Raw genomic sequence first — 24,986 nt, 5'->3', positions numbered from 1 at the left:
ACAGTGACCGTCATAATCCAGGTGCTCTTTCGCGAGTGGAAATACATGTTATTATTTATTATCTAGAAATTTATCATCCACAAGGCTGCCATATGAAGAAGTTAACAGACAAATATAGGCGGGTCCCACGCATATGTGGGAATGGAGAAGACTCGTTGATCTTCACGAACTGAAAAGAAAGAAATCTAAGCAATTATTCGCGTTTCTAAAGTTGTTTCACTCATTTGGTTACAAGTAAGCAAGTCCCCACGTTCTGCTGCGGACCCAGTTTATTTGGCCTTCCTCAACTTACACTGAGCAAAACATTGTTTGGCAGGTTTGCCTTTTTGTATGACTTTACCCTCTATGTGAATGGTCCAGAAACCCTGTTTGCTACATGCCTAGGTAAATCTACAAAATATTGACGAAAATTTCATGAAAAACAAAGAAAAGCAAAATACCAAACGTTTAGAAATGTAGCAAGAAAATTCACCTGTATCGTGATAACATTTCTCATTAGGTAATACATCTGAGGCGCTATAACGTAAAACTATTCCAAACTTTTCTATTCCAATTCTGCTATCAGCCCTCCACGATTGGTCAAAAACTTTTTTCGACCACCCCCACTTCACCTGTCTGTCACGCGACGTCACGAAAACCGCGATAGCCCCCCATATGATATGATGTGTACACACTGATTATGCATAATTTAACCGAAAAAAGAAAAACAGTTATTTCTGAATCGATCCCTCTTCGCCATTAGCCCTCGGCTATTGGTAAAAAGTTTTCGGGCTGCACCCACTTCACCTGCCTGTCACGCGACGTCACAAAACCGCACAAACTCACCGCGTCAAAGTGACGTGTACGCGATAAAGATGCATTAATATGCCGAACAAAACCGAATTTTCTTCGGAATAGCCGCAGGCTGCTCCATTCCAAAAGGAATAAAGGATGGCTGCCACCGATCACTGAGACGCTGGCTACTGGCCGGGGAGCATCAGTGTATTTGCGTATAATAAAACTTCTTGCGTGCCCGTGGAACGTTTTCGAGCACGTTTACCACCTCATTCGGCCAACTCTTCTTTGCTGAGGGTGAGTTTTAGCGTCATTCTTAAGCATCCGTTGCATGCCGCCGCGATTTTCGACCAGCCACCACAAGCTAAGTAAGGGAAAGCCGACCAATCGCAGACGCCGGCACCACCCTCTTCATCCGGTTATCGATGTTCAGTGCACTGGCTCTGCCCAGTGGATCTCTCTCCGCTTGAGCGTTCTCCTTGCCTCTTGCCAGCCAATTAGATACGACAAGCCGCTCGGTGTAGGCAATGTTATTCGTTTTTCAAGCAAACAAAAGTGACCTCCTATGAACGAGGAGAGTGTTTGATTGGTCTGTGCAGACAACCCTGGAGGTGACCGCCCGGTGCTTGCGTCGGTGGTTACGCAATTTTGACGTCAACAGATTCGAATAGAAACATATTGGAATAGTTTTACGTTATAGGGCCCCTGTATTTGGTAATGTAAAAGACAAAGACCTTCCAAAGACAGTACCGGCCATGGCAAGGTATAACCTAGGTAAAATTATCCGTTTGAAATGTTTGTGCAGTTGATAAGAAACAACCGTGTGGTTAGAAGTAATGGATTGCCTCATGACCTGAAATGGCCAGGAAGGAAAGAATGCCTAAGCAACTCTATACAAATTTCTGTCTTATGACAGCTACTCGAAAGGCGCAGTGTAGAGAAGCAAATAATTTTTTGAGTACGAATGAAATGTTCCATTGGAATTTATTTGAATGGAACAGCGGATAATGATTTTTTAATTGTGGGGTTTTACGTGCCAAAACCACTTTCTGGCACGCCGTAGTGGAGGACTCCGGAAATTTCGACCACCTGGGGTTCTTTAACGTGCACCTAAATCTAAGTACACGGGCGTTTTCAGTTTTCGCATTTCGCCCCCATCGAAATACGGCCGCCGTGGCCGGGATTCGATCCCGCGACCTCGTGCTCAGCAGCCCAACACCATAGCCACTGAGCAACCACGGCGGGTAACAGCGGATAAGAGAATTAAGCTAAAGTTACTACGGACCATTTAAATGGTCCTGGACGAGTGCCCCTCTCCTGAAATTAGCAACGAATGACGAAGGATGAAAATGTCGAAGAACCTTACCAAGGACAAATCAAGGAAGAAACTCGAAGGACTTATCAACAGAAAAGAGCCACTGAGCACAGCTCTCGCCAAATTATATGCTGTTTTATTTAGTATTCCTTGTAGACATTTTACCCAGAGATACCCAAGATGGTTAACTGTGCGGCTACCAGAAATGTGGTTAAATGATGTATGTTCTGCAGTAAGAGATGACCATGAAGTATAAAACTCGTTAGTGTAAGTGCTGCTTACATTGGTGAATTGACATCTTCGTTCACAATGGGCTCCTTTTGTTGTAGACTTTCTTTTTGCCTTCTCTGTAAACTTCAGTTTTGTTATTCGCAACTTCACTTCTTCCGCGTTGTTTTTCAATATATATGTAAGAAAGGCAAATGTATGCGAATGTAAACAAAATCATACATGCTTCAGAAATAATAAGATAAATATTAAATGATAAACAAATAAATTATGAATAAGATAAATAAGATAATAAATAATAAGTTTAAGGATATCTTTAGATTGGAGAAAGAAATGAAATCAAAAATATGTTAAATATATTGAATTTATAGGCAGATAAAGACACCTTCATGTCGCAATTAATATTCGAAATTATGTTGACCTTGACGTAATGTCCAGATTTGCGTCACAAACCTTCCTGTCGCTGTGCAAAGTGTCGATTCCGCCGGAGATAGCTAGTTTTAAACACTTAGGTTATAAGGTTATATAAGAAGGTGGACAACAGTTTCTGGGGTTGGTTTTTGCATATTGAAATATTTTTGAGAAGCAAGTACAAAATTCCCCATAAGAGAAGCTTTGCGGTGATAGAAACTGACCAGCCATGTGTAGGTGAAACTTTACAAATGAAATTTGTCAACGTAGCCTAGTGATTCCGACTTGGACAGATTCGTCTTGGATTCGTCTTGGACAGAGTTTACTGTTTCAGTTATGTGACAAGTGCTCAAAATTTGGGTAGAGGGGGCTTAAAATTCACAAAGCACCTGTTGCCTCATAAATCTAATTCCTATGAAGAAAAGCGAATGCCGTTCGTATTCTATTCAGCGACGCGCCCTGCGAATCTCCAAACTTCGTCTTCCTTCAAATCAGTAACATGAGTTATAGGTGGTGATGCAGCTTCATGGGGGATTACAGGCTCAAGTGGTCTATTTCTAATAGAAATTCCGCAAGGAACGTAGAGTAACATGGGCGTAGGTCTACAACTGCGTTTCTTTGCTTTGCTTTAAGCTCGCGGTCAGCGATCTCGCAGGAATGGCAAAGACGAAGCGGTTGGATAGGCGTGCGCACGTACCCCGCGCATCACCCGCGTTCGAAGCTCGTGAAGCGGCCAACGGCCCATTTTCCAGGCCGGAAGGTAAGCGAACGGACGCACTTTTCTGTCCTCCGCCGTTCTCTTGGGGAATCTCGATCCCTGGCGCCTTGTAGCAGGCCTAACAGCCTGCCGACACTGCCTTACGGTGTCGGAAAGGAGAGGTGCCGGGCAAGTGTTCCGATCGACTAGCTTTCATTGTTCTCCTTTGCACTCATTTATGGCATCTTCGGCTGGTCGTTTTTGAGCGCCGTCGCGTTGCGTTCGGCTTTTCGTTCTCAGGCGTCGAGCGCTCTCGGGCACTCCGAGCACTGGTGGGTGTGTTCTGTAAGTATCCACCTAGTAGGCATGCCAATTTCGTCGTCTGATGCTGAAGTGCTGCTTGGCTGGAGTCATGATTGGCTGGAGGCGCCTGTCTCCTTCCGACGTGTACACCAGTCCAGCCAATCAGAACTTGAGCCGCAGACGTAATGAACGCGTCTACTACGTGGACACTTGCAGCATACACCTCCTGGCGTCGGAGAAGTTGTCGAGATTTGGCCACTTTTTCGGAACACAGCGTCCCCGCTGTTGGCAACGGCTGACCGTAACCGTTGCCTTCTAGCGTCTCGCGTTCGCCATTAGGCAGTGCAGATAGTTATGGTTATAGTAGTATAGGTAAAATCGTATGTTTGTTTTGTTAATGTGCTTTCGCATCTCCCATTGCATCCTCCCAGAGCTAATTTCACGTTCGGCTTCCGTGCTTGTTGTCCGCCTGTGTGTTCCAGTAGCACGGAATCTGGCCGACTCGTAGGATGAAGGCGACGAGTCGAAGATACCATTAGGTCGGCGCTTACGCTGCCGACTGGCTCGGCGTTGGTCTATCGGAATTAGGGGCCGTGTTTTGTAACAATTAGAAACACGTGTGTGCTTTTTATAGCAGTTAGCTACGTTTGGGTGGATATGTTTTCCTTTATTAAATACTTTTATCCACCTCGCGCGCTTCCGCAGAAATATTGTCAAACCCTTGCCTTTTCTTCGAGTTGATAAATTTGACTTTGCACTACCATTTGCTAGCCGCCTGGGGCGCTATAACGTGAAACTATTCCAAACTTTTCTATTCCAATTCGGCAATAAACCCACCGCGATTGGCCAAAAACTTTTTTAGAACACCCCCACTTCCCCTGTTTGTCACACGATGTCACGAAAACCGCGATAGCTCCCCATCTGATATCACATGTACACACTGATTATGCGTAATTTAACCGAACAAAACAAAAATAGCTATCTCTGATTCGACGGCTCTTTGCCATTAGCCCTCGGCTATTGGTGAAAATTTTCGGGCTGCATCCACTTCACCTGTCTCTGACCCGACGTCAGAAAACCGCAAAAGCTTACCGCGTCAAAGTGACGCGTACGCCCTTAAGATGCAATAATATGCCGAACAAAAGTGATTTTTCTCCTGAATAGCCGCAGGCTGCCCCGTTCCGAAAGGAATAAAAGATGGCTGCCGCTGATCGCTCCGGCACTGGCTACTCGCCCCTGCCAGAAAGCAGGGGTTTAATTGCGCGTAATAAACGTTTTTCTTGGGCGTGTAACGTTTTCGGGAACTTTCGGCACATTTACGACCTCGTTCTGCCAACACTTCTTTGCAGAGGGTCTGTTTTAGCGTCATTGTTTAGCTTCCGTTGCATGCCGCCGTGATTGTCGACGAGCCAGCTCAAGCCAAGAGAAAGCGGACCAATCGCAGATGCCGGCACCACTCTCTTCATCCGGCTATAGATATTCTGTGCAGTGGCTTAGTTTCATGGAATCTTTCTCTACTTGAGCATGCTCCTCGCCTCTTGGGAGCCAATTAGACAAGACAAGCCGCTCAGTGCAGGCAATGCTATTCGTTTTTCAAGCAAACAAAAGTGACCTCGTATGAACGAAGGCAGCATTTCATTGCTTTGGTCAGTGACCGAAATGACCGCCCGACCCTTGTATCGGATAAAATCATATTGGAATAGTTTTACGTTACAGGGCCCCTGGTTACCTAAGATGGTAGAGCAGCTACCTCTGAAAAGCGGTGGTCCCGGGTTTGATTTCGGACTAGAGGGAAGTTTTTTTTTGTTTAATTGCGAGACTTTTCTTGCGAGGAACCCGTATGGGGTTCTTTTGTAGCACTTAGCTACGTCTGGGTGGATGTACCATTTCCCTTCACTTCACTCCACCTTGCGGAATTCAGAAGAAATATTGCGTCTTTTGCCTTTCTTTCGAGTTGTTGGTAAATTCGATTGGACCCTACCATCTGCTAGCCGCCTGACTAGATCAGATGGTAGAGCGGCTGCCCTGGAAAGGCGGTTGTCCCGTGTTCGAGTCTCGCAGCAGGACGAATTTTTATTCAACTGTGACCCTGGTTTTTCCAGGAAACCGTATGCGCTTCCTTTGTAGCCCTTACCTGCTTTTTGGGTGGATGTCTCATTTTCCCTTTATTAATTACTTTTCCCTACCCTATGGACTTTCGGGGAACTAGTACGTAACTATTGTCTTTGCTTCGAGTTGTTGATAAATCCAATTTCGCCGTAGCACCCGCTAGCACCCGGGTTAGCTCAGATGGTAGGGCGCCTGCCCCGGAAAGGCAGTGGTCCCGGGTTCGTGTCCCGGACCAGGACGAACTTTTCGACTGCGAGACTTTCGAGGAACCCGTATTTTGCTTCCTTTGTAGCACTTAGCTACGTTCGGGTGGATATCTCATTTTTCCTTTAATAATTACTTAGGATTAGTTTGACCTTTACCTTTTTTTCGGTGCTTCGCTTTTGGCTCGAACATATGAGTAGCGTCATGGGTTCGCTGTTAATGCCGTAAATTTGTTACTGCTGTCATTTCGAGGTGATAGAAATACGAATAAAAGATTACGAAACAAGGTGGTAGGTTTTCGAACAAATCTAAATTCCGGAATTCCGTGCGGCGACAACGCCGGCGATATTCAATGCAATTATACCTACAACCTTTGTACACCTAATAAGGTGAGTTTAGGCAAGTATGTGTCGGCATGCGCACCACACATTTACTGTCACTGCTTTGTGCAAGCCTATTGGTACCGAAATTATCGCGCAGCAGCTACGAAAGAAAAGTGCATATTTTAGGACCGTTGCAAGCGCTCCTTATATTATGTTGTAGCATCACTACTAGTATAGTGTATATCAGCAGATACACCATTACGCAAACTTTCGCTCGCGCTGGCACGCCATGTCCTTCAGAGACCAGACACAGGTTTATGGTTGGCGGTGCTAGGTGCCGCCCATTGTTCGCAGCGTAGCGTTCGCAGCGTAGCGTAGTCCCGTTGCAGTAGGCACCACTCCTATAGGATTAGTCGCGATACATTGCGTCGCTATATTTCCTGTAATCAATCTCACATGAATACTGGACGTGGATGTTCAGGTGCTCCCCTGCCGTTTGCGTGGACGACCGACAAAACACTCGCCCCACCACCTAGCTGACGTACGTTGCCCAACATCAAACGAAGACTACAACGAAGTAAGTCGGGTTAATTTTCTGACAGTATATATATATATATATATATATATATATATGATTCTGCACTTGAGTTTTGAAAAGCTAAGGACTGCGCAACGAGGCATGTCGAAAGTTGGCCTACGGTTACGTGAATGAGAGGACAGCGTTATTGATTATAGAGCAAACGGGAGCAGCCGATATTTTAGTGGACGTTAAGAGGAATAAACACAATTGGCAGATCATGCAAAGCATGTCGCAGACAACCGCTGGTTCATTCAAGTTGCAGCATAGGTACTTAGGGAAGGAACGTGAAATTAGTAAATTTGTAAGCAGAAGATTAATTTGGCTTGCGCAAGACACGAGTAACTGCAGATCGCTTGCGGAGGCTTCCATGTTTCAGGAGACGTAAATAAGACGGCGGGGACATGTTCAGCGATAAAGCCCATCCACAGGAATCTGCGTTAGCCACTTTCTATCAAGTAAAAAATATTTGTTCATTTGTGAACTACAGTGAGATTTGAGATTTTGGAATGATATTGAGTAAATGTCCTCTTTCTGCTATGTCGAGGTTTTCCGGATTGAGTTGCACCGGCAGTTCCGCTTGCATCGCCACTGTGATGCGAAGAGTGAACCGGTGTCAAATTAAAATGTAGCCCGAGTTTTTTGTGATTTTGTTGCTTCTGATTTAGGATGTTGCAATCCGTGTTCGTTAACACTTGTGCCATTCAGAGAACACAGTGCGTTAGATTTCTTGCGTTGTCATTGGCCCGCATCGTTCTTAATCATAAATTTTTGTGCCTTGTTTTAATTAATGCTATCGGAGGTTGTCTCTCTAAATACTGAGGTTCTTACGCACGCTACAAGGCTTTTATTTATGCCCAGTTTGAGGGCATTTGGGAGTTGACGATGATATCGCTTGTTACCACCTGCCACGGCTTTAATTCAAATGAAAGCTGTAATAATAGGCTTACTGTTTAAAGGTTTGAAGATGTGGTCAAATAACTATCGAGCAGTGTAATTATGAGACTGTTATTTTTAGACCAGACTAATAGGTCCAACAGAAAAATTGGCTTAGTGTGCCATTCGAAAATGCTAGTGCGTACCTCTAGACTCGTCTTCTTCCATAGCAAAGCATTCGGCATGGCAACAATTATCGTTCACAAATAGCATCATCTGCAAAACATAGCAAAATAAAACTTCACGGCTGCAGAATAGAAACCAAAAATCTCCGCGCAAGCAGTCACTACAGATGATTAACCAGCGAAGCAGAACCGTGCGGGCCCGGCGTTTACGACGGCTTGGTAGGCTGCCCTATCTTCGGTACGCAGTCGCTGCTTGCGTTCAGCTGCACGAGCCTGTTCTTGTGCCCGGGCTGCAGCACCGGCACGGCGTAGGCGAGCTCGTTCCCGGTTCTGCTCGCGGCGTTGCTGATCGAAAGCGTCCTGCTCCTTAGCAAAGAGTATGACGCGTGGCCTACACATTTCGAAGCCAGAGAAAAAATGCTGTGCGCGTCCCTGGCTGCGACGGAGAGAAATGACGTCACTACGGGCGCAGCCAATCACGCGCATGATTCCCCCTTTTTTTTTTTCGTGCATGCGCATGAGGTTGCGTCGAAGGAGTTTTCGGCGAACAAGGGACGGACGGATGAATAGGCTAGCCATATACAGCTTCGCTGTAAAAAAAGGCGGCTATTCAAATGCGTGGCAAACCATTTTAACGAATAAACCCATACTCCCCAAACAGGCCTCATAGGTGTATTGTAAAGGCTACCAACAAGTTCGCATAACGTCGCACGGATGTCCTTCATGATGTTGCTGTTAGCGGCGGTCACCTTTAAGTATTCCTGTGTGTGTCTCTTCTGTGTGTCTCGTCAAAATGTTGCGCAATCCAACCTCTAATGGCTGACAGGTCGTTACAGCAATCGCAGATTCAGTACAAACCGTCCTTGACCGGTGAAATGCCGTCACGATTCGTTGCCATGGCGCCAAGTGGACTGCCAAATTCACATAGAGTGTTGCACACTTACAAGAGCGGGGAAGCTTGCCTTATCCATGGTCGAGGATTGGCATATCATTTATTAGTGCTAAGACGTGCGTAATTCAAGCCTCTATATTCAAATGGGTATTGTTCTGCGTTACAGTTGCCTTTCGCGAATACCCGTACCTGCCCATGATTGACAGGCTGACGCTTCTTTCCCTCTAGCCTGTGGATATATTTTAGATCATATAGTCCGCGTGTGTGTGGTTTTTCGTTCCTTGTTATGTACGTGTTTTGTTGCGTACCTTTCCATAGTTATACCAGAAATTACACGAGTTATCTGCACTACTTTATTCGTGACAATGCTACAACAAAAGGCCGGCTGGCCTTGTGAGACGCAATCACTAAGTGAAAAAACAACTACATTTCGTTCAAACACACACCTTAGGAAAGTTGCACACCGGCAGCAAAGCGCCCATATGGAAACGTGACGCCTCCCCAACCACCTCAACGTCGTAGATATCGGCCCGGCGCAAATGACAACCTTGTTAGCCATTGCAAATATCTGTGAGTAGTATTAAAATGTGGTGCTAAGAGGGAAATTCTAATTGCCAGTACCGGGTGCCGGCTTTTTAAAGAAAGGGTCTCTGTCCGAAACCTAGAATGTAAATTTGGCGATTTTGAAAGTGAATATCATGCTGAGGTTAACTTTCGACGATTCATAAAGGGAGTTGAAGCTGACGTTATCAGAATTTCACAAATATACCGGATCACTCAAGCTGAAGATGATCAAACGGATGTTGGCTATTGTTTAAAGCATTACGCGGTAGTTCTTTCTTTCCATCCGCATATTTGCCATATAGTAATTATTCGAGGTCAAAATATTAAATGCGAATCAAAAGTTGCAACTTTTGATTCGCACATTGTGTGTGTCCCGTGTTGATGCGTCGTTTTTTCTCTGATAATGGCTGTTGCAGTACTCAGCAAGTATGCCATTAGCTTAAATCACGCACCGAATGCCTGCGTCTTTTCCCGGTCCATTTATAAGCGGAAGCGTACCATTCTAAATTCTCCGTCTGAGAGCAAAGCAATCCCTGCGCGCAAGCGTATAAGCCACATCTATGTTTTATTGCATCAAGGGCTTTGTTACCGATACCCAACGATTATTAATAAAATGTTCGAAACTGCTAAGTTCGGAGTTTCATAGAACGCTGTACATCATTGCCATGGGAAATTGTGCCTTAAATTACATGCTTACCAAGTGGATGATTCCACGCATTGTAATCAAGCACAACACTAAATATAGCGTAACATATTTTGTAAAACTGCCAAAAAAGTTCATTTTATCGAAACATTGTATTCAGCTACGGTATATTTTAAAACGCCGGCAAAATTTTTGTCTGCGCGCCATACGTGTATCTAATGTGTGCGCCTCCCCACCTCTCCGCAGCGTTTAACTTAGTCGGCGTTGTGAAAAATTATGAATAATTTCATGTGCGCATTGTTTGCATTATCCTGATGTCCATTGGAGTTGTTTTTCTCCATGACGTGCACTTCGGATAACCAACTACTGTACTATGCAAGTAGGGAATACCGTGAGCTGGCATGTCTCTTGGTTGCAGTAGCAGTGATAACACGACGTGTGTGAGGAGCGCTTGAGCTTTGTGCACTTTACTCCTGTTAGCAGCCCTAATTTATGGGTGGCTGTACTACACTATGACCCATTATAAATATGCCATAATATCTCCATATACTAAACAGCCGTATGTGAATTGTTCTCTTCTGACGGAATACGGTGTGGGCTTTGACGGACTAGTTGATTGCATTTTGTTATTTTCCATATTGAGCAATTGGTGATTGTGAAATCTCGCTTTCATGGAAGAGCGATCTGTGTGCCGCGCTAGAAAATGGTGGAGCTCTTTCCGTTCACCCGTGGGAACACATTTATTGATTCTGTTAGCTGCGGTAAAATTATTATTTCTCGCATTTGTTAGCTCTCGCGCAACTTGCGGAATTTCGCGGAACTTCGTGGAACTAATTGTCACGACTATGTGATCTGTGATGCCTTCTCATTAGCGCAGATGGTGACTGCCTTAGAGAAGCGCTGCTGCCGTGTCCAGTACTCAGGAAAGGAGGAATTTGTAGTTCGATACTAGGCTCGGCTGGATTACTATTTCTTCCTTTCATGTAGTTTGCTTCATCATACGAAATTCCGCATAATTTATTTGCCATACTCACTGTCCTTGTTTAGTTTTTCATAGGTCTATGGTCTGTTAGCCTTCAGGTTAATTCAGATGTACAGAGACCACCAATGAAAGACGTTATTCCCGGATTCAATTGCCATAGGAACAAGCATATTTTTTCAACATATATAGCCTCTTTTCCGAAAAAGCTTCGTGGATTTCTTTATTTCTCGGTGCTAAACTTGGTTGGATGACATTTTCCCTCTATTGGCCTTTCACCTCGCGAGATTCATGGCAGCATATTGCTCATGTTAAGCGTCGTTTGTTGTGCTTGTTTATCATAGAGATTCGTCAACGTTGTGCGATCGGCTTGTTTCCTGGTTAGCTCGGGCATAAAGCAGTCGCCCAGGAAAGACTGTTCTAGGTTCAGTCTCCTGACTAAGGCAAATGTGTCTGCAACCGCAAAGCTCATTTTCTGAAAAACTTGGGTGGGCGCCAATTGCAGCTTGCTGAAAGCCTCAGCTGAATCACAATTTTTCCTTTCACAAACCTACCTCCAGGCCTAATATGTCCCGGAGAATATTTTGCTGTATTTATTGTCTATGCCTGGAACTGTCTCATAATTGACCCTCACTCTCCGATATTGGAACCTCCTGCTTAGCTCTAATGTAGGGCCTAAGTTCGGGAAAGGCGTTTTGTTGTTGTTTCACAAACCCCTAGACCTTGACGAATTCTTTACGAAACCCGTATGGGTTATCTTTGGGGCTTTCTCGCACACTCTGCTGAATAAATATATTGGAATAACTATTATGGGAATCAGGTACAATGGTTCACGTACATGGCACCAGAGTGTTTTTGTGGCTAGCGCTGCGGCAAAACCTGTGAAGCAAAGAAAAAAAACCAACGTCGCGACATAAGTGATGATAGAATAGCGATATTGCAGTTTGTACGAACATTGTTAAAGTAAGCCTCGAGGCACATCTTTGCGAAGATGCCGAAATTTGGTGTTGGTGAGGATTTTATATAAGACTTATAGCAAAAACTAACGAGTCATCGCTTAGTACTCTCTCTCTCGCTGAGGTAGCAGATTGCGATCCTGCTTAACGTTATCCTGTGTGGGCAAAACTGACCACACAGGATAAGCATTGGCCCCTTCATGAATATTTCTTCTTTGCAGAAATGATCAAAACTTAACTCACTCTGGCTAAAGTTTAAAGCTTCCTCGTAGTCTCTGCTGGATGAATAATTTCTCCCGTTCATGGACACTTTTCCCTATTTGCGATATCACCCAAAACTAACCACAAAGGAAAAACGTTGGTCCGGGTTTCAAACCGCGGCCAGGAAGAATTTCTTCAAATGCATTGCTTTAGTAATTTGGAGAACTGGTACATGTGATCTTTGCAGCTTCGCCCTCGACATGTGTAAATAACATTTTTTAGCTTTGATAAATTTCCCTTTTCGGACTTAGATACATGAGATACATGTATCTTGCCCTGTTCGTTGCCCTATTCGTTACCCTATTCGCTGTGCTTCGAGTGAAAGTTTAAAATACTCCCGCTTTTCGATGTGCCCGTTTCCTGGTTAGCTCGGGTGAAGAGAAATCGCGTGCGGTATAGATTGTCCCTAAACCGCGAAGGATTAATTTCTTTTTTTGGAGAAACGCACATGTTTTTTATAGCTTGATACTAAAATGGATGAAAATTTTTGACTTGCATGAACGTTCGCCGAGGCTTGCGGACTTAGACGCAGCTATTCGTCCTCACTCAGTGATCTTTTAGCCGCCTGGCTAGCTCATACGCAGTGACCACTTTGGCAAGGCGTTGGACCCGCATTCCATCTCTAGACGAGGAAAAAATTTTGTTTAACAATGAAGCTTTCCAGGAAGCCTGTATGAGATTTTTTTATTTTCAAGGCAGACTCTGCTGGATTAGAGTTTCTGACTTAACATTTCTCCATGCTGCAGAATCTCGCAAAACTAATTTGCAATATTGAATGTCCCCGTTTTTCCAGTGTAGTAACTTATGCCAAATTATTAAGTGCGAAGTTCTATCTCCGAAGCCCGTATGCGTTACTATTGTAGCTTCGCGCTACACTCGACATTTAGTGGATTACTCACCACCTTCTGAAACTTAGGACTGACTCGCCACATTCAGTGTCTTTGGGCTTAAGTTCACGATGAATTCACCCTAACTCTGCGGTCAGCCACCTTTCCACTTTATGGAGTTCCCTTCGCTTGCAAGATTCGGCGGAAAGGATTTAGCATATACATCTATCATTTAAGATGGCTATTGAAGGACCTTCGTTCTGTCATCTAGTTTTCAGGTTAGCTCAGATGTTCTGGAGACCACCCTGGAAAGGTGTGGGGTTCAATTCCCGGATCAGTGAGTTTTTTCACATGCGACGCTTTCTTTCTGTGAAACAATTTCAGGTCTCGTTCGCCTCTCAAAAAGACGATGTGAAACTTTCAGTGGGTTCTCGTGAGGGTGTGCGCTACAACAGGTTCCAGCAGTGTTCGGTGAAGTCGGCGGTGCTCATGGCAGGCTTTCTTTGCATCAGTGAATTGGATAGTGTGGGAGCCTCTTGTCAGATTAGAATGTTTTGTTTTCGCCCACTACATTCAAGGAAGTGAACTAAGCAAGCCAAAGCTCAATTTACCTGTTTTATTTACGTTAGCTGCGTTAACTTTGCTGAACGCTGAATACAAGAGCAAAGTTTCCGAGTGCGAAAAAAAGGCTTAGGCAAGACTGCGGGTAGACTCGCGATGAGTGCTGAGCTTTTTTGCTGTGCATTGCTTTTGCGTGACTGGTGGAATGCTACATTTATATCGCTCTGAGTATGCTGCCAACGTCCAGCGAAATGTTTGAAACTGCCGCTACAGCAGTAATTGCTCCGCTGATGGCAACAGAAGCAAAGTTTGAGGGAACGCGTCCCTGCCACTCCCTTGAATACCTCAACAGATTCCGTTGCCGTGCGTTATTGCCGTAGAGAAAGATCGGAGTGGAAGCGCGAACTTTTTTTTTCGTATCCTCTGTAAAAATACCTTAATTCCTAAAGTAACTTCGAAACAAATGGACCACCATCATTATGATGAATACTTGAGTGTTTTCCTTGTGAGCATGAAATGTCTTGTTAATGTCCGCTCCAGAGCAGTTTTCATGACTGTCTCATGTGTTCCTAATGAACACAGTGGTTTCTCAACAACTTTGTGTGAACCGACATTACATCAATTTTTCGCAGAAGTAGCTATAATATCCCCAAATTGAAAATTGGTTCAAAATTCGCAGAAAAAATCAATCAGGCATACCACAAAAAGTAAGACGTGCGAGCCGTCCCCCATTATCAGTGCATGAGAAACGTATGTGCCTATTTACTTAATTTATTTATGCAAAAACCTTTGTCGTGATATGCCTTTGTACAACAACTGCATTCCCTCTCAAATTACCTTGTGCAGAGTACAAGCGCACATCCATTGCCATTTCTTTATCCCTTCCATCAACTTAGTAGTTTGCCGAGGGCTTGTTGCACGATCTCCCTTCCCTCCCTGCGTAAATTTGTCCTGAAACATTACATGAACTGATGGGCAAACTCAAACGGACACTACAACTTTCACCTGGTGGGCACGGCTGGTGTTCAGAAATGCAGAAAAACAATAATGGGTATCTGTTGGCATCCTGTAGTGTGTGCAAACCAGCTTCGACATTACTGCAGTAGACACATACTCGCAACTGCTACAATGCCTGTCTGCATGAATGGGGGCAGCTTGCAAACATTTGGTGAGAAACCACAGGAAGCTTGCCAGAAAACACCTCGCTACTGAAGTAACTGCGGCCCAGTGTATGCTTGACTTCCAATTCAATTAAAAAAAAAACTTGGAGCTCATCGAATCTGTATTTCCCAGTGGAAACTAGTCTGAGAATAACACAGAAATAATTGTAAATATCAATGCTAAACAATGGTATGCACGCTGCGTGCTTAGCCCTGTGACATATTTGGCGCACCACGCTTCGAATTCTTACATGGACAAAAACTGCACATGCGTGTAGCATAAGCAGAAAGAAAACTGTGGAAATAAATGCTACAACTTATGAAACAGTGTAAACAATAAATCGAAAATAAAAAGAAATATACTGTGGAGTAAACCAAATTAGAGTTACAATGAGCAATTGTTGCGAGAAAATATAGTAACGTCAGGACATCTTAGGTGTATTTTGATACAGGACACAACGTGGGCATAATGTTTACGGACGGAAATAAGCAGCAAATGAAATAAAGTTGCATAAATATTTAGCCTATTAAGTAAGCTGCGGTAATAAGTAGATACTTATCCACGAATGATACCGAGATCCTGCTTTTTGGAACAGGTACACCTAATACATGCCTGATATGAACATCCAAATTACACGCCGGGCTGCTGCAGCCATGTCCACCGATTCATTGCATTTCTGAGGGCTCCTCTATTATGTGGACACGGTTGTGGGTCACGGCCTCACCACTACAAAATGTATTCTTTATTAACATATAGCTATGGCACACTAAGACTGTCATATTGTGAACACCATATTGTGACCATGCAACAGCCCCGAAAAGAACGTCTGCACTCTTGGAGGGTGGCAACAGAGCACAAAGTCGAAGTCATTGATTAATGTCGTTTTAATAGGGACCCCTGCAACGCAGTAAAAATTTTAACGCGCACGCAACGGCAGCAGCACATTACAAGAAATGTTTGTTTACATAACAATCGCAGTTTCTTTCATGACTTAGCTAAGCAACTTTCTCTTGTCTTGTTTAGTAATGTCGAAGTTATGGCGCGACCCCGTCTTGAACATAATGACAAACAACGAGACCCATCCTTCGAAGACGCGTGCACAAAAGGAGAGAAAAGACAACCAAATGTTTAATAATGACACTTGGGTCTAAAACAAAAGAAATTCGACACGCGCATGCGCCATACGAAAACAGGCAGTCATAAAAACATAAAGCATCGATGAATGACTTTTCCACAAAGGTTACTGCTTTACAATATAGCGATAATGAGGATGCGCGCACGCACTGATTGTGAGAGTGTTTTTGGATTTGGTGAGCTTCAATGACTTCTCTCTGGCATTTCGTGGTTCTCCTACCAAGAATGTGTCTTCATAAACAAGATGGCAAGGGCAACTTTGGCAGTGAGCAGGCAGGTGTGCCCCTCCCCCTGACGTCGCAGGCGTTTCATGTTCTTCTAAGCGAACTTTGACACAGCGTCCCGTCTGTCCTTAATTACCTATACCTTATGAAACTGTGCCTTATCACCTTCATTTACAAACCAGAGGTGGTGGGCTTGACTGCCACCAAAGGTCGTGGGTTTCAGTACCTTCAATAACTATATCTTAATTAACTATGCCTTAACACCAAACGTCGTGGGTTCGTAGCCTTAATGCCATAGCTAGGGGGTTCGACTCTACGAACGGTCAAAACCCTGCGAAAGGTCAAGGGTTTCTAACCTTTTTGTAGCATCGTGCGCTCACGCCAACAACACCGGAGTTTCCGCCTCATGGGCCATTTAATGTTATCGCATTAAAAGATTTTCACGAGTTGGTATTGTACACATTATGTTATATGCTTTGACATTAGTAATAAGGAAAAAAGCTTTTTACTCTCCAACAGAATCATAAGGTGCAATGCCATTTGAGTCTCTGATGTACTTGTGATGCGAAACATCAGACGATGCGTTTACGATGCCTGTCACATGTCACATTAGGAATACATAACCTTCTCATCAGACACTCATTATTCATTTTCTGAAGGGACTGTAGCTTTCACATAGTTCTCTTATGTCGTTGGTTCGAATATTCTTGTAACTTCTGCTCCAGCCCAGACACTAATTTAGGGAGCTTCGCACTGGCTCTGGTATGTGCATTGGTTCAACAGATTAGTGACATGGCTCTTTTTCACAAACGCGAGGCATTGCTTGGATGCTTAACCAGTAGGGCGGCCAAAACATGTTCATGATAGAAAAAGCTCTACTAAAACGAAGACTTTGCATGTCTCCCTTTTGCTGTCATCCACGCTTACCAAGACGCCCTACTGACAGCTATTCAAAAAATGTATGACTATGCACTTTTCGATGTTACCTGGGTTGCTACAGGCCGTGCTCAAGCGAAATAAATTCTGTTTACGCTACGCCTAGTTTCCGTTAAGGTAATTTTGCTGTGGAGCACGCGCATACAAACTTTTCTTGCTTTCACACATTTTTCGCGACAAACGCTTCAGCACCTAAGAAATGCCATTTACGGTAAATTTACCGAGGCATATCTCATCTGGTCAAGCACGTAAGCCTCAATTGGGAAAAGAGGATAGCGTCTTGATAGACTCTTTCGAGGCGCACAGTAATTGCGGCCAGACATGGGCACCCTCACGAGATCGACCGCTCATGAGGGCCATCCTCACCCTCGCGTGGTAAGGTGAGCATCGAATTCGGGAAGATTGACGGGAGTGGGGTGAGGGAGTGCGGACGTTGCGAGGGGAAAGACGCGAGTCATATTGTTGAAGTACAGAAAGTCACTTGGACAATATGCATATGGTGGGTTTAAAGTGTAAAGTGCGCTGGCAGGAAGTTTCTCTAGTGCGGATGTATAGTCAACTACGTCCAGCGGGACGTAGGGATCTGAGAGAACACCCAATTTCCGAGCAGCCTGCAACTAGGCTGTGTTGTGAGACTGTGCAGATATTCAGTTTTTTCTCAGACCTCGTGTTCCGTAAAATTTTATGGTTGACTTAGTCGAAGACCGCTTTTAACAGACGAAAGTCATAAATGGCGGTTGACAAGAGCTGTACGTATTGAAGTTGTATAATCGTATTCAAAGTTGTAGCCACTGAAGGGCAATTTTTCTGCATCACCCCCACATCGTTTTTTCCACCAATCATCGCCGGTCAGCGCACTCCCTTATGCGTAGAACACACCTTGAAATTCATCATTTACCTCTCTAATTACCTGGACTAAATTTTAGTCTGGGGTTTTAGGGGCATTGATATCATTAGTTGACATGCGAACTCGTACGTCTATGGAAAAAATATTTTACTGTATTTTACTATGAACGCATTCCCTTCCATCCCAGTCTACCTTTAGGAGATAAACCACTTCTAGGAACTTCATCTGTTTTTAGTTTTTTGAAGGACGCAGCGATCCTACACGAAATATATCACAGAACTACTCATTCTAAAAATTCTTACCCAGTTTTTTCACGCATCTTATCATGCACCTGACCCATTTTCTCAGTCCTGAGAAGAAGACTGATGTCTTCATTTGATTTGGTGGGCTCCTCAGAGTCCTTGTCAGGACAAGGACCTTCGCTGAGGATACCCAATTTTTGAAATATATTACACCATGTGTTTGGCGCATGATAGCCTGAGTTGCTTATGCGCCATAAAACCCAATACAATGCAATACGAGTCTGCATCGAAAGACTGTAATCTATTAGGATTGCTCGCGTGAAGCGAATACTGGCGCAAATTGTCGACTGCAGGCGAGCACCAGCCACTGCGTTGGAATATGCGAGTATAGAGAACTCTTGATTGACCACCGTTTTGACCTGTAGATGCGATTTCGTTGACGGACGCCATTGCCCGCGAGCGTGTTCGTACTTTAGCATTACTTTTCAACTGGTATGTCTTTTAATAACGTCATTCTGTCTGCTCGGCCGTCATTAGCCCAGACGGGTAAGTATCCAGGTGTAGGCGAAAAAAAAACTGCTCCACAAAATTACCTAATTACAATCGCCTGATATATATATATATATATATATATATATATATATATATATATATATATATATATATATATATATATATAGCTTAAATTAAAATTAAATTATGGGGTTTAACGTGCCAACCACTTTCTGATTATGAGGCACGCCGTAGTGGAGGACTCCGGAAATTTCGACCACCTGGGGATCTTTAACGTGCGCCTAAATCTAAGTACACGGGTGGTTTCGCATTTCGCCCCCATCGAAATGCGGCCGCCGTGGCCGGGATTCGATCCCGCGACCTCGTGCTCAGCAGCCCAACACCATAGCCACTGAGCAACCACGGCGGGCTATATGTAGCTTGGTACCCGCTTAAAGGCACGAATGCGCTGCTCTCCTCTCGTCCTCACGAGGACGCTACAACACTACCGAAGTTAGTCTGTCACCGTGGTACAGGCATGGTACGTGATTCAGAAAGGTAGGCGAAAAGAGAAGCGATCCACTGTCCATGACCTTGTTCGCCGCCAACTTAGTTAAGGCCAAGAGATGAAAAAGAGTGTGTTCAAGTGGTTGCGCAGGTCGAGTCAGGACGCAGAGGTGAACCGGACAGGTCGCTGGCGTCAGTGTGCTTGCGTCCGCAGTCGTAGACGATGCGAACATCTTACAAGATTCGGAGTGGCCAGCGTGCTCGGTGGCCAGATGGATTTTTCAATGGGGCGAGTCAACAGTGTGCGTGGTGACTGTTACCACGTAGAATGTACATGTATGAGCGCAACTTGCTAAGCGGCCGAAGTGCCGCCAAGTAGTTATGTTCAGGGGCGCTGTAATTGGCTTCAGCTTCTGTCAGCCGCTCTTGCTGCGCGAGAACGGCACTAAGACCGACACCACTGGCGTCTGTTTGTGCTTAAGTTGTAGATGTCGGGTGGAAATAAGTAGCGACGTAAGAAGACGACGCCATGTAGTAAACGCGACGTCGCGTGGAAGAGATGAAGAGTTGGGTCCGCTCCATCGCTTAGGAGTTCGATCAAGGATGACATGATCGATGCGAAATTCCGTACGTAACGCGAGGGAATACGAGTATAGGCCCTCAATGATTCAGTGTTGTTTGAGATGTGTATGCCTCGGGAACTCGTTGACTGCACGATGTTTGGCAGGGTCGGGTAGAACGCCGTGCTTAGATACGATGTAAACAAAGATGGTCAGCTCGCACGCAGCGAAGCTATAATTTTTGAGGTTGAGTTGCAGGCTAATGGTCAGACACGTCAAAATTTGTCTAAGGCGAAGTAGGTGGGTTGGAAAATCGGGACGTCAAACCACGACGCTGTGTAGGTAACTCAGACGCATATACCACTTGAGGCCCCGCAGCTTATTGTCCAGGTGTAGTTAAACCTATGGTAGGCGCGTTGCAAAGTCCGAAGGGCACCACGTTAAATTCATATAGGGCATCAGTTGGACTTATTGAATTTTCTCGCGATCGACTTGAGCCATCGGAGCCTGCCAGTTGCCGGAAGCCATGTCTAGGGGCAAAAAAATTTCAGCTCCTTGACGGCGTTTCATGGCTTCTTCGATGTGCGGCAAAGGATGGGCGTCTTCGCGCATTACCTTAGTCAATCGACGGCAGTGAACGCCAAAACAAACCAATCCTTGCGCGCGAAAACGACAGATGCTCAGGAACTGTGGGATGGTAAAAGACGCCAAGGCTAAGGAGGGGGGAGGGGCATATCATCGACTTGGTCATTGATAACGCGACGCTCTTCAGGAGAGACGCGGTACGGTCTTTAACGCAAGGGCTGGTTTAAACCGGCGTTATTATAATTCTTTCTGAACCGAACCTTCTGAGGTTCGGCCGAGTTGCAGCTGAGAAATATTGCGTGAACTTTTAAAGCGGCATAGAAGCTGAAGAAGCTCGCAGTGCTCGGCAAAGGTTAGTGAAGTGGCGACGGAAATCGAAAGCATATAGTTTGACGACTACTCAGCGTTGAAAGGGCGAGTAGTTCATTGGACTCAATATGGCGAGTTTGATCTGGCACGGTAACAAAGAACCGAGACATTGGCCGACAAGCAGCGCAACATACCCAGAAAGGGGATAGTACACAGGCTGCCCCAGCTTCGCGGCCACGGCTCTGTGGATGGTGCCATGCTAGGCGCCGGAAGACAGACATCGCGAGTGACGTTCAAGAGATGAGGAAAGGTTTACATGGAAAGGTAGACGATCGAGTTTTAGAGAAATGTCTCCATCGCTAAGAGCACGTACACTACTTGCTAAAATCTGTGTATGTCCGAGCCTCTCCCAGGTCAGTCCAAATCCGCTTTTTATCCCGTTTGTTTCATCGCCCCCCCCACCCTCCTCGAGGTAATTCACTGTTTTTCTTGGTGGACAATCTTGGTGGACAATGAAATGAGCCGTTATTGATGACTGAGAATGGGCTGAATTTTATGAGCTTCGGGCATGGTGGCGTTAGCACATTTGCAAAGGTCGGCGACTTCTTTATTGTACCTCGTGAATGTTTCACCACTGTGCTGCTGAATGAGTAGTTTGCGGGCAGCAGGTCGACGAAACAGAAGTGAATGTCGTGATGTCGCTTTGGCAGTTAAGTCATAAGGGTTGCGCAGCGCCAGTAGGATAACAAGTGATGTTAATAAAATATGGATTGCGGCGGCGTCGCGCTTATGTGCGCTCACCCGTCCGTACGATGTAAAGCAGTCCACCACGTCGGTGTCACCTATACTGCTGAAGGCCTTCGAACCATTACCGACGGCTCTTTGGTGTCTATAATGATGGGCGGAAGCGTTCGAGCTCGAATTCTCAAGCGTGCAAGTGGCGGGGGAGTTCCAGGAACTTTTACTACGGCGGCGTGAGGTGCCGTCTCGAAAGACGCCAGCGACCAGCCGTGCCATTAGGGCGAGCCGAGTGTGTTGGCGATGCTGCTGGACGGAGGCGTGTCGTCTTCACAGAACTCAAATAAGAACCGTTCATTTGGAATGGCTTCGGCTTTCATGTTTCTTTGGAACCGCCGGTGCGATGGCTCTGGAGCTTTGACACCGAAGGAATGGCTCTTTCGCCATTTTACATGAGGCTATCTTCGTCTGTTAAAACATTTGTCTAGCTGGCGATTCCAAGTGCCGCCGGTGTTTTGTACACGACCAGGAGTGTTCTGTATTGACGGCGAACGCAATCCCCATGACCTGTCAACGCCGGCATTGCACAGGAAGCAAACGTCGCCGATTGATTGTTGTCGTTGCGCCAAGCTTTGGTAAGCTGATCCGAAGCTTGAGCTCGGGCCAACTTCGATAGCTCCCATTCAAATGCATGTAGAACGTAGAATTCTTTCCTGGGATACTTGTGCGATTTCAATAAAAATTGTAGTGACTATTAAAGCAAGCCTTTGATTTATGTCCTGAACGTTTGTAAAAAATATTTTTTAAGTATTGTAAGCTGAAGAAATACGGATGCGGGAATTTTATAAAGTGATCCAACTGCAATAAAACAGATCTCGACAATCGCTAAGCTGCATGGGTTACAGTATCTAAAACTGACAAACATAATAGATAAATTTTCAGCTTAGTTGACTTCGATACCGTGTTTACAATCGTACTGTAAATGTCCTACTCACAATATAGCAGTGCGTTGCAGAGAAGTGTATGGGTTAATTTTTTCCACTTTAGATGTGCTATTACATCCTATTCACAGAACAATCATATCATTTTTATTCGAGAACTTCTATACATATAGTGATCGTTCAAATGAAAATGAGGTCGCATTCCCCAAAAGGCGAAGAATCAGTTGCGATAGCATATTAATCGACAACTCCACGAAGCAAGGATAGTACTTCTATCGGCCGCATGAACTTGAAAGCATAGGCATGCCGGCTCAATTAAGAAGCATTTTGTCGCGATTCCGCGCGGGCCGGCCTAGAAATAGTGCTCTGTGTGTGTGATTGCATGATCGAATCATTCTGATGAGATTATCGCGATATGTGAGATAGCTGAAATGGTATAAGGAAGCACAGCAGGCTGAATATGCCCGGCTCTGATATTACGGCATGCGAGAATCGCCATCGATATATTTCTTTTTAATTCGTGTCGTATTTTTTTTTTGTTTTTGACGTTGTCTTCGCACCCATCATAGCCACACAGGCTGGCCCCGGTAAGTACCTCAGTCGAGCGTGTCGCCTGCGAATGTCTCTGTACGCGCTGTGCGCGCCGATGGACGCGCCACTGGTGGCGGCGTTCGAGGAATGTCGAACTGTTGCCTGGCCTGTCAAATACCGGCAAGGACGTGCCGCCGATGAGGTTCTAATCATTACCCGCAAAGCCTGATTGGCGGAAGCAATGCTAACAATGGATCCCCGCCGTTCGGCGGTGTCGGAGTCTGTGCTTTTTCCACGTGATCATATTCAGGCGGGTTAGCGACGATCAAGGCTTGCCCATGTTCGGCATCTCGCTAGAGTTCCGAGTGCCGCTTCTACCGTTTACCGGTGCTTTACCGCGTTGCAGTAGCAGGGCCGCACGACTGCACAAGTGCATCCTGCTGTAAGTTAAACCTGCTGAAGATTGCTAGAATTGAAATGGTTCGTTTTGTCTATTTTATGCGTGGCTTCGCGCATGTTGAACTAGTGTTAGTTGCTTCATGCAGAACTGTTCATTTTTTTCAAGTGGAACGTTCTCACATTGCCTCCTTTGTAAATCACGCACGCTCTGTTCTTCAGAATAACTGGCAAGTGCTTTTATTACAGCTTCATTCTTTTCGTCCGCGCACAGCTTAGATATCGTGCTTTTTTAAGAAATGTGTTAAGACGAAGCTTTAGCTCGGGCCCGACTGGGACTCGGTCTATTCAAATACATGTAAAAGGCAAAAACATTTTTCTGAGAACCCCTGGACCTTTTTAATGAAATTTGTTGCATTTGAGAGAGAAAGTTAAATTCTAGTGACTGTATGCAGCGGATTTTCAATTTAGGTTCTGAATTTTGTTAGATATTTTCAAAAATTCGAAAGTTTGAAAAATATAGAAGCACGTAGTTTACAAACTCATAGCTCCGCATCAAGAGCAGTTATCTTGGCTCTGCAAACGGCATCCATTAGACCATTGAAAGCGGACAAACTCGATATGTCATTTAATTACGTAGTTTACAAGTGTTCTGCCAAAACCGTATTTTCATTACATTTTTTTGTTATTCATGTGTTACATATCAATTTCTTCCGCTTTAGAAGTACCATTAGATGCAATTCAGAGTTGTATTATGAATTTTTGTTGCTGAGTATGAGTTGTAAACATCATAGTTTCGTTTTTTGGAAACTTTTGATTTCTGCCAAATTTTTATTAAAAAAATGACAACCTAAATCAACGGTCGCTAGGTATTAAGTTTTTAATTTAAATGCAACAAACGTCATCAAATTTGGTGCGGTGGTTGCCGAGTGAAACGAATTCTTCTTTTACGTGTATTTACATGGGAGGGAGCACCCAAGCTGAAGCTTCGTCTTACGAAAGTAGGCAGTTAAATGACGAGGATTGTCGATAGTTCCTGCATATGGTATTTCTGTTCCATTTTCGCTGAAAATTTCGCGTCACGCTCGGGAAATTCTCACACCTCGTTGCTGAGCTCGAGTGGCAGGCTAGCGCTGGTGGGATGCGCTGAGCGATTTGTTTCACAGCGCATGTGAAACTTGCGCTGTGAATTTTGTACTCAACTGAATTATTATTATGCTTACGCCACAGACTAAACCGGGCCTTGCCGACTGCGCCCGTTTGCTTTGGCTGGTGCTGCTCTGCTTTTAAACATATAACGTGTCCTCTCTCTAGTAACGTTCGAAAAAACAATAAACTACCGAAAAGCTGGTCACACTTTAGCTTTTCAGGTTTCGAAGCAGCTCCCGTAAGGAATTTAAAACAGCGAAAACTGCAGCGGAACGGCAGTTCATCGACGTATGCAGCAGAATCGTATCTGCGGTAGAGTTAACTCGCACATATATTAACCCGCGGGTTTGGTGACTTCGTTGACTAGTGTACGCACTTCGAACAATAAATTCGCAATTACTCTTCTTGAGGCAATTTTGACGGCACTTGATTGGGCTTTTCAGACAACGCCGCGGGTCACCTCCCGATGCTTGCATCGGCGGTTACATAAATCTACACATTGGAATCCTTTTACGTAATAGGGCCCTTGGGCAGCACCAGCTTTACTTC

The 24,986-nt window shown here is 44.9% G+C and overlaps 1 protein-coding gene across 14 annotated transcripts in view; it reads left to right on the top strand.

The window, feature by feature from the left end:
• The window catches only part of LOC129384091 (uncharacterized), a 165,340-nt gene that overhangs the window by 73,125 nt on the left and 67,229 nt on the right, over positions 1-24,986 (top strand). For 2 of the 14 annotated variants that reach the window (XM_072284220.1, XM_072284221.1), the window contains exon 1: positions 9,086-9,464. The exons of 2 other annotated variants lie outside the window; for them this stretch is intronic. In XM_072284220.1, the coding sequence (XP_072140321.1) occupies positions 9,434-9,464 (31 nt within the window). In that variant the 5' untranslated portion in view covers positions 9,086-9,433. Of the gene's footprint in view, positions 1-9,085; positions 9,465-24,986 lie in introns of those variants that run through there. 10 more of the 14 variants (XM_055069205.2, XM_055069213.2, XM_055069207.2 and 7 more) reach the window with 7 other exon arrangements.

The sequence above is a fragment of the Dermacentor andersoni genome, chromosome 9 (genome assembly GCF_023375885.2).
Source record: "Dermacentor andersoni chromosome 9, qqDerAnde1_hic_scaffold, whole genome shotgun sequence".
In the NCBI taxonomy this organism is placed as follows: domain Eukaryota; kingdom Metazoa; phylum Arthropoda; class Arachnida; order Ixodida; family Ixodidae; genus Dermacentor; species Dermacentor andersoni.
The sequence above is the reverse complement of the archived record's forward strand: the minus strand, read 5'-3'. Positions and strand labels throughout refer to the sequence as shown.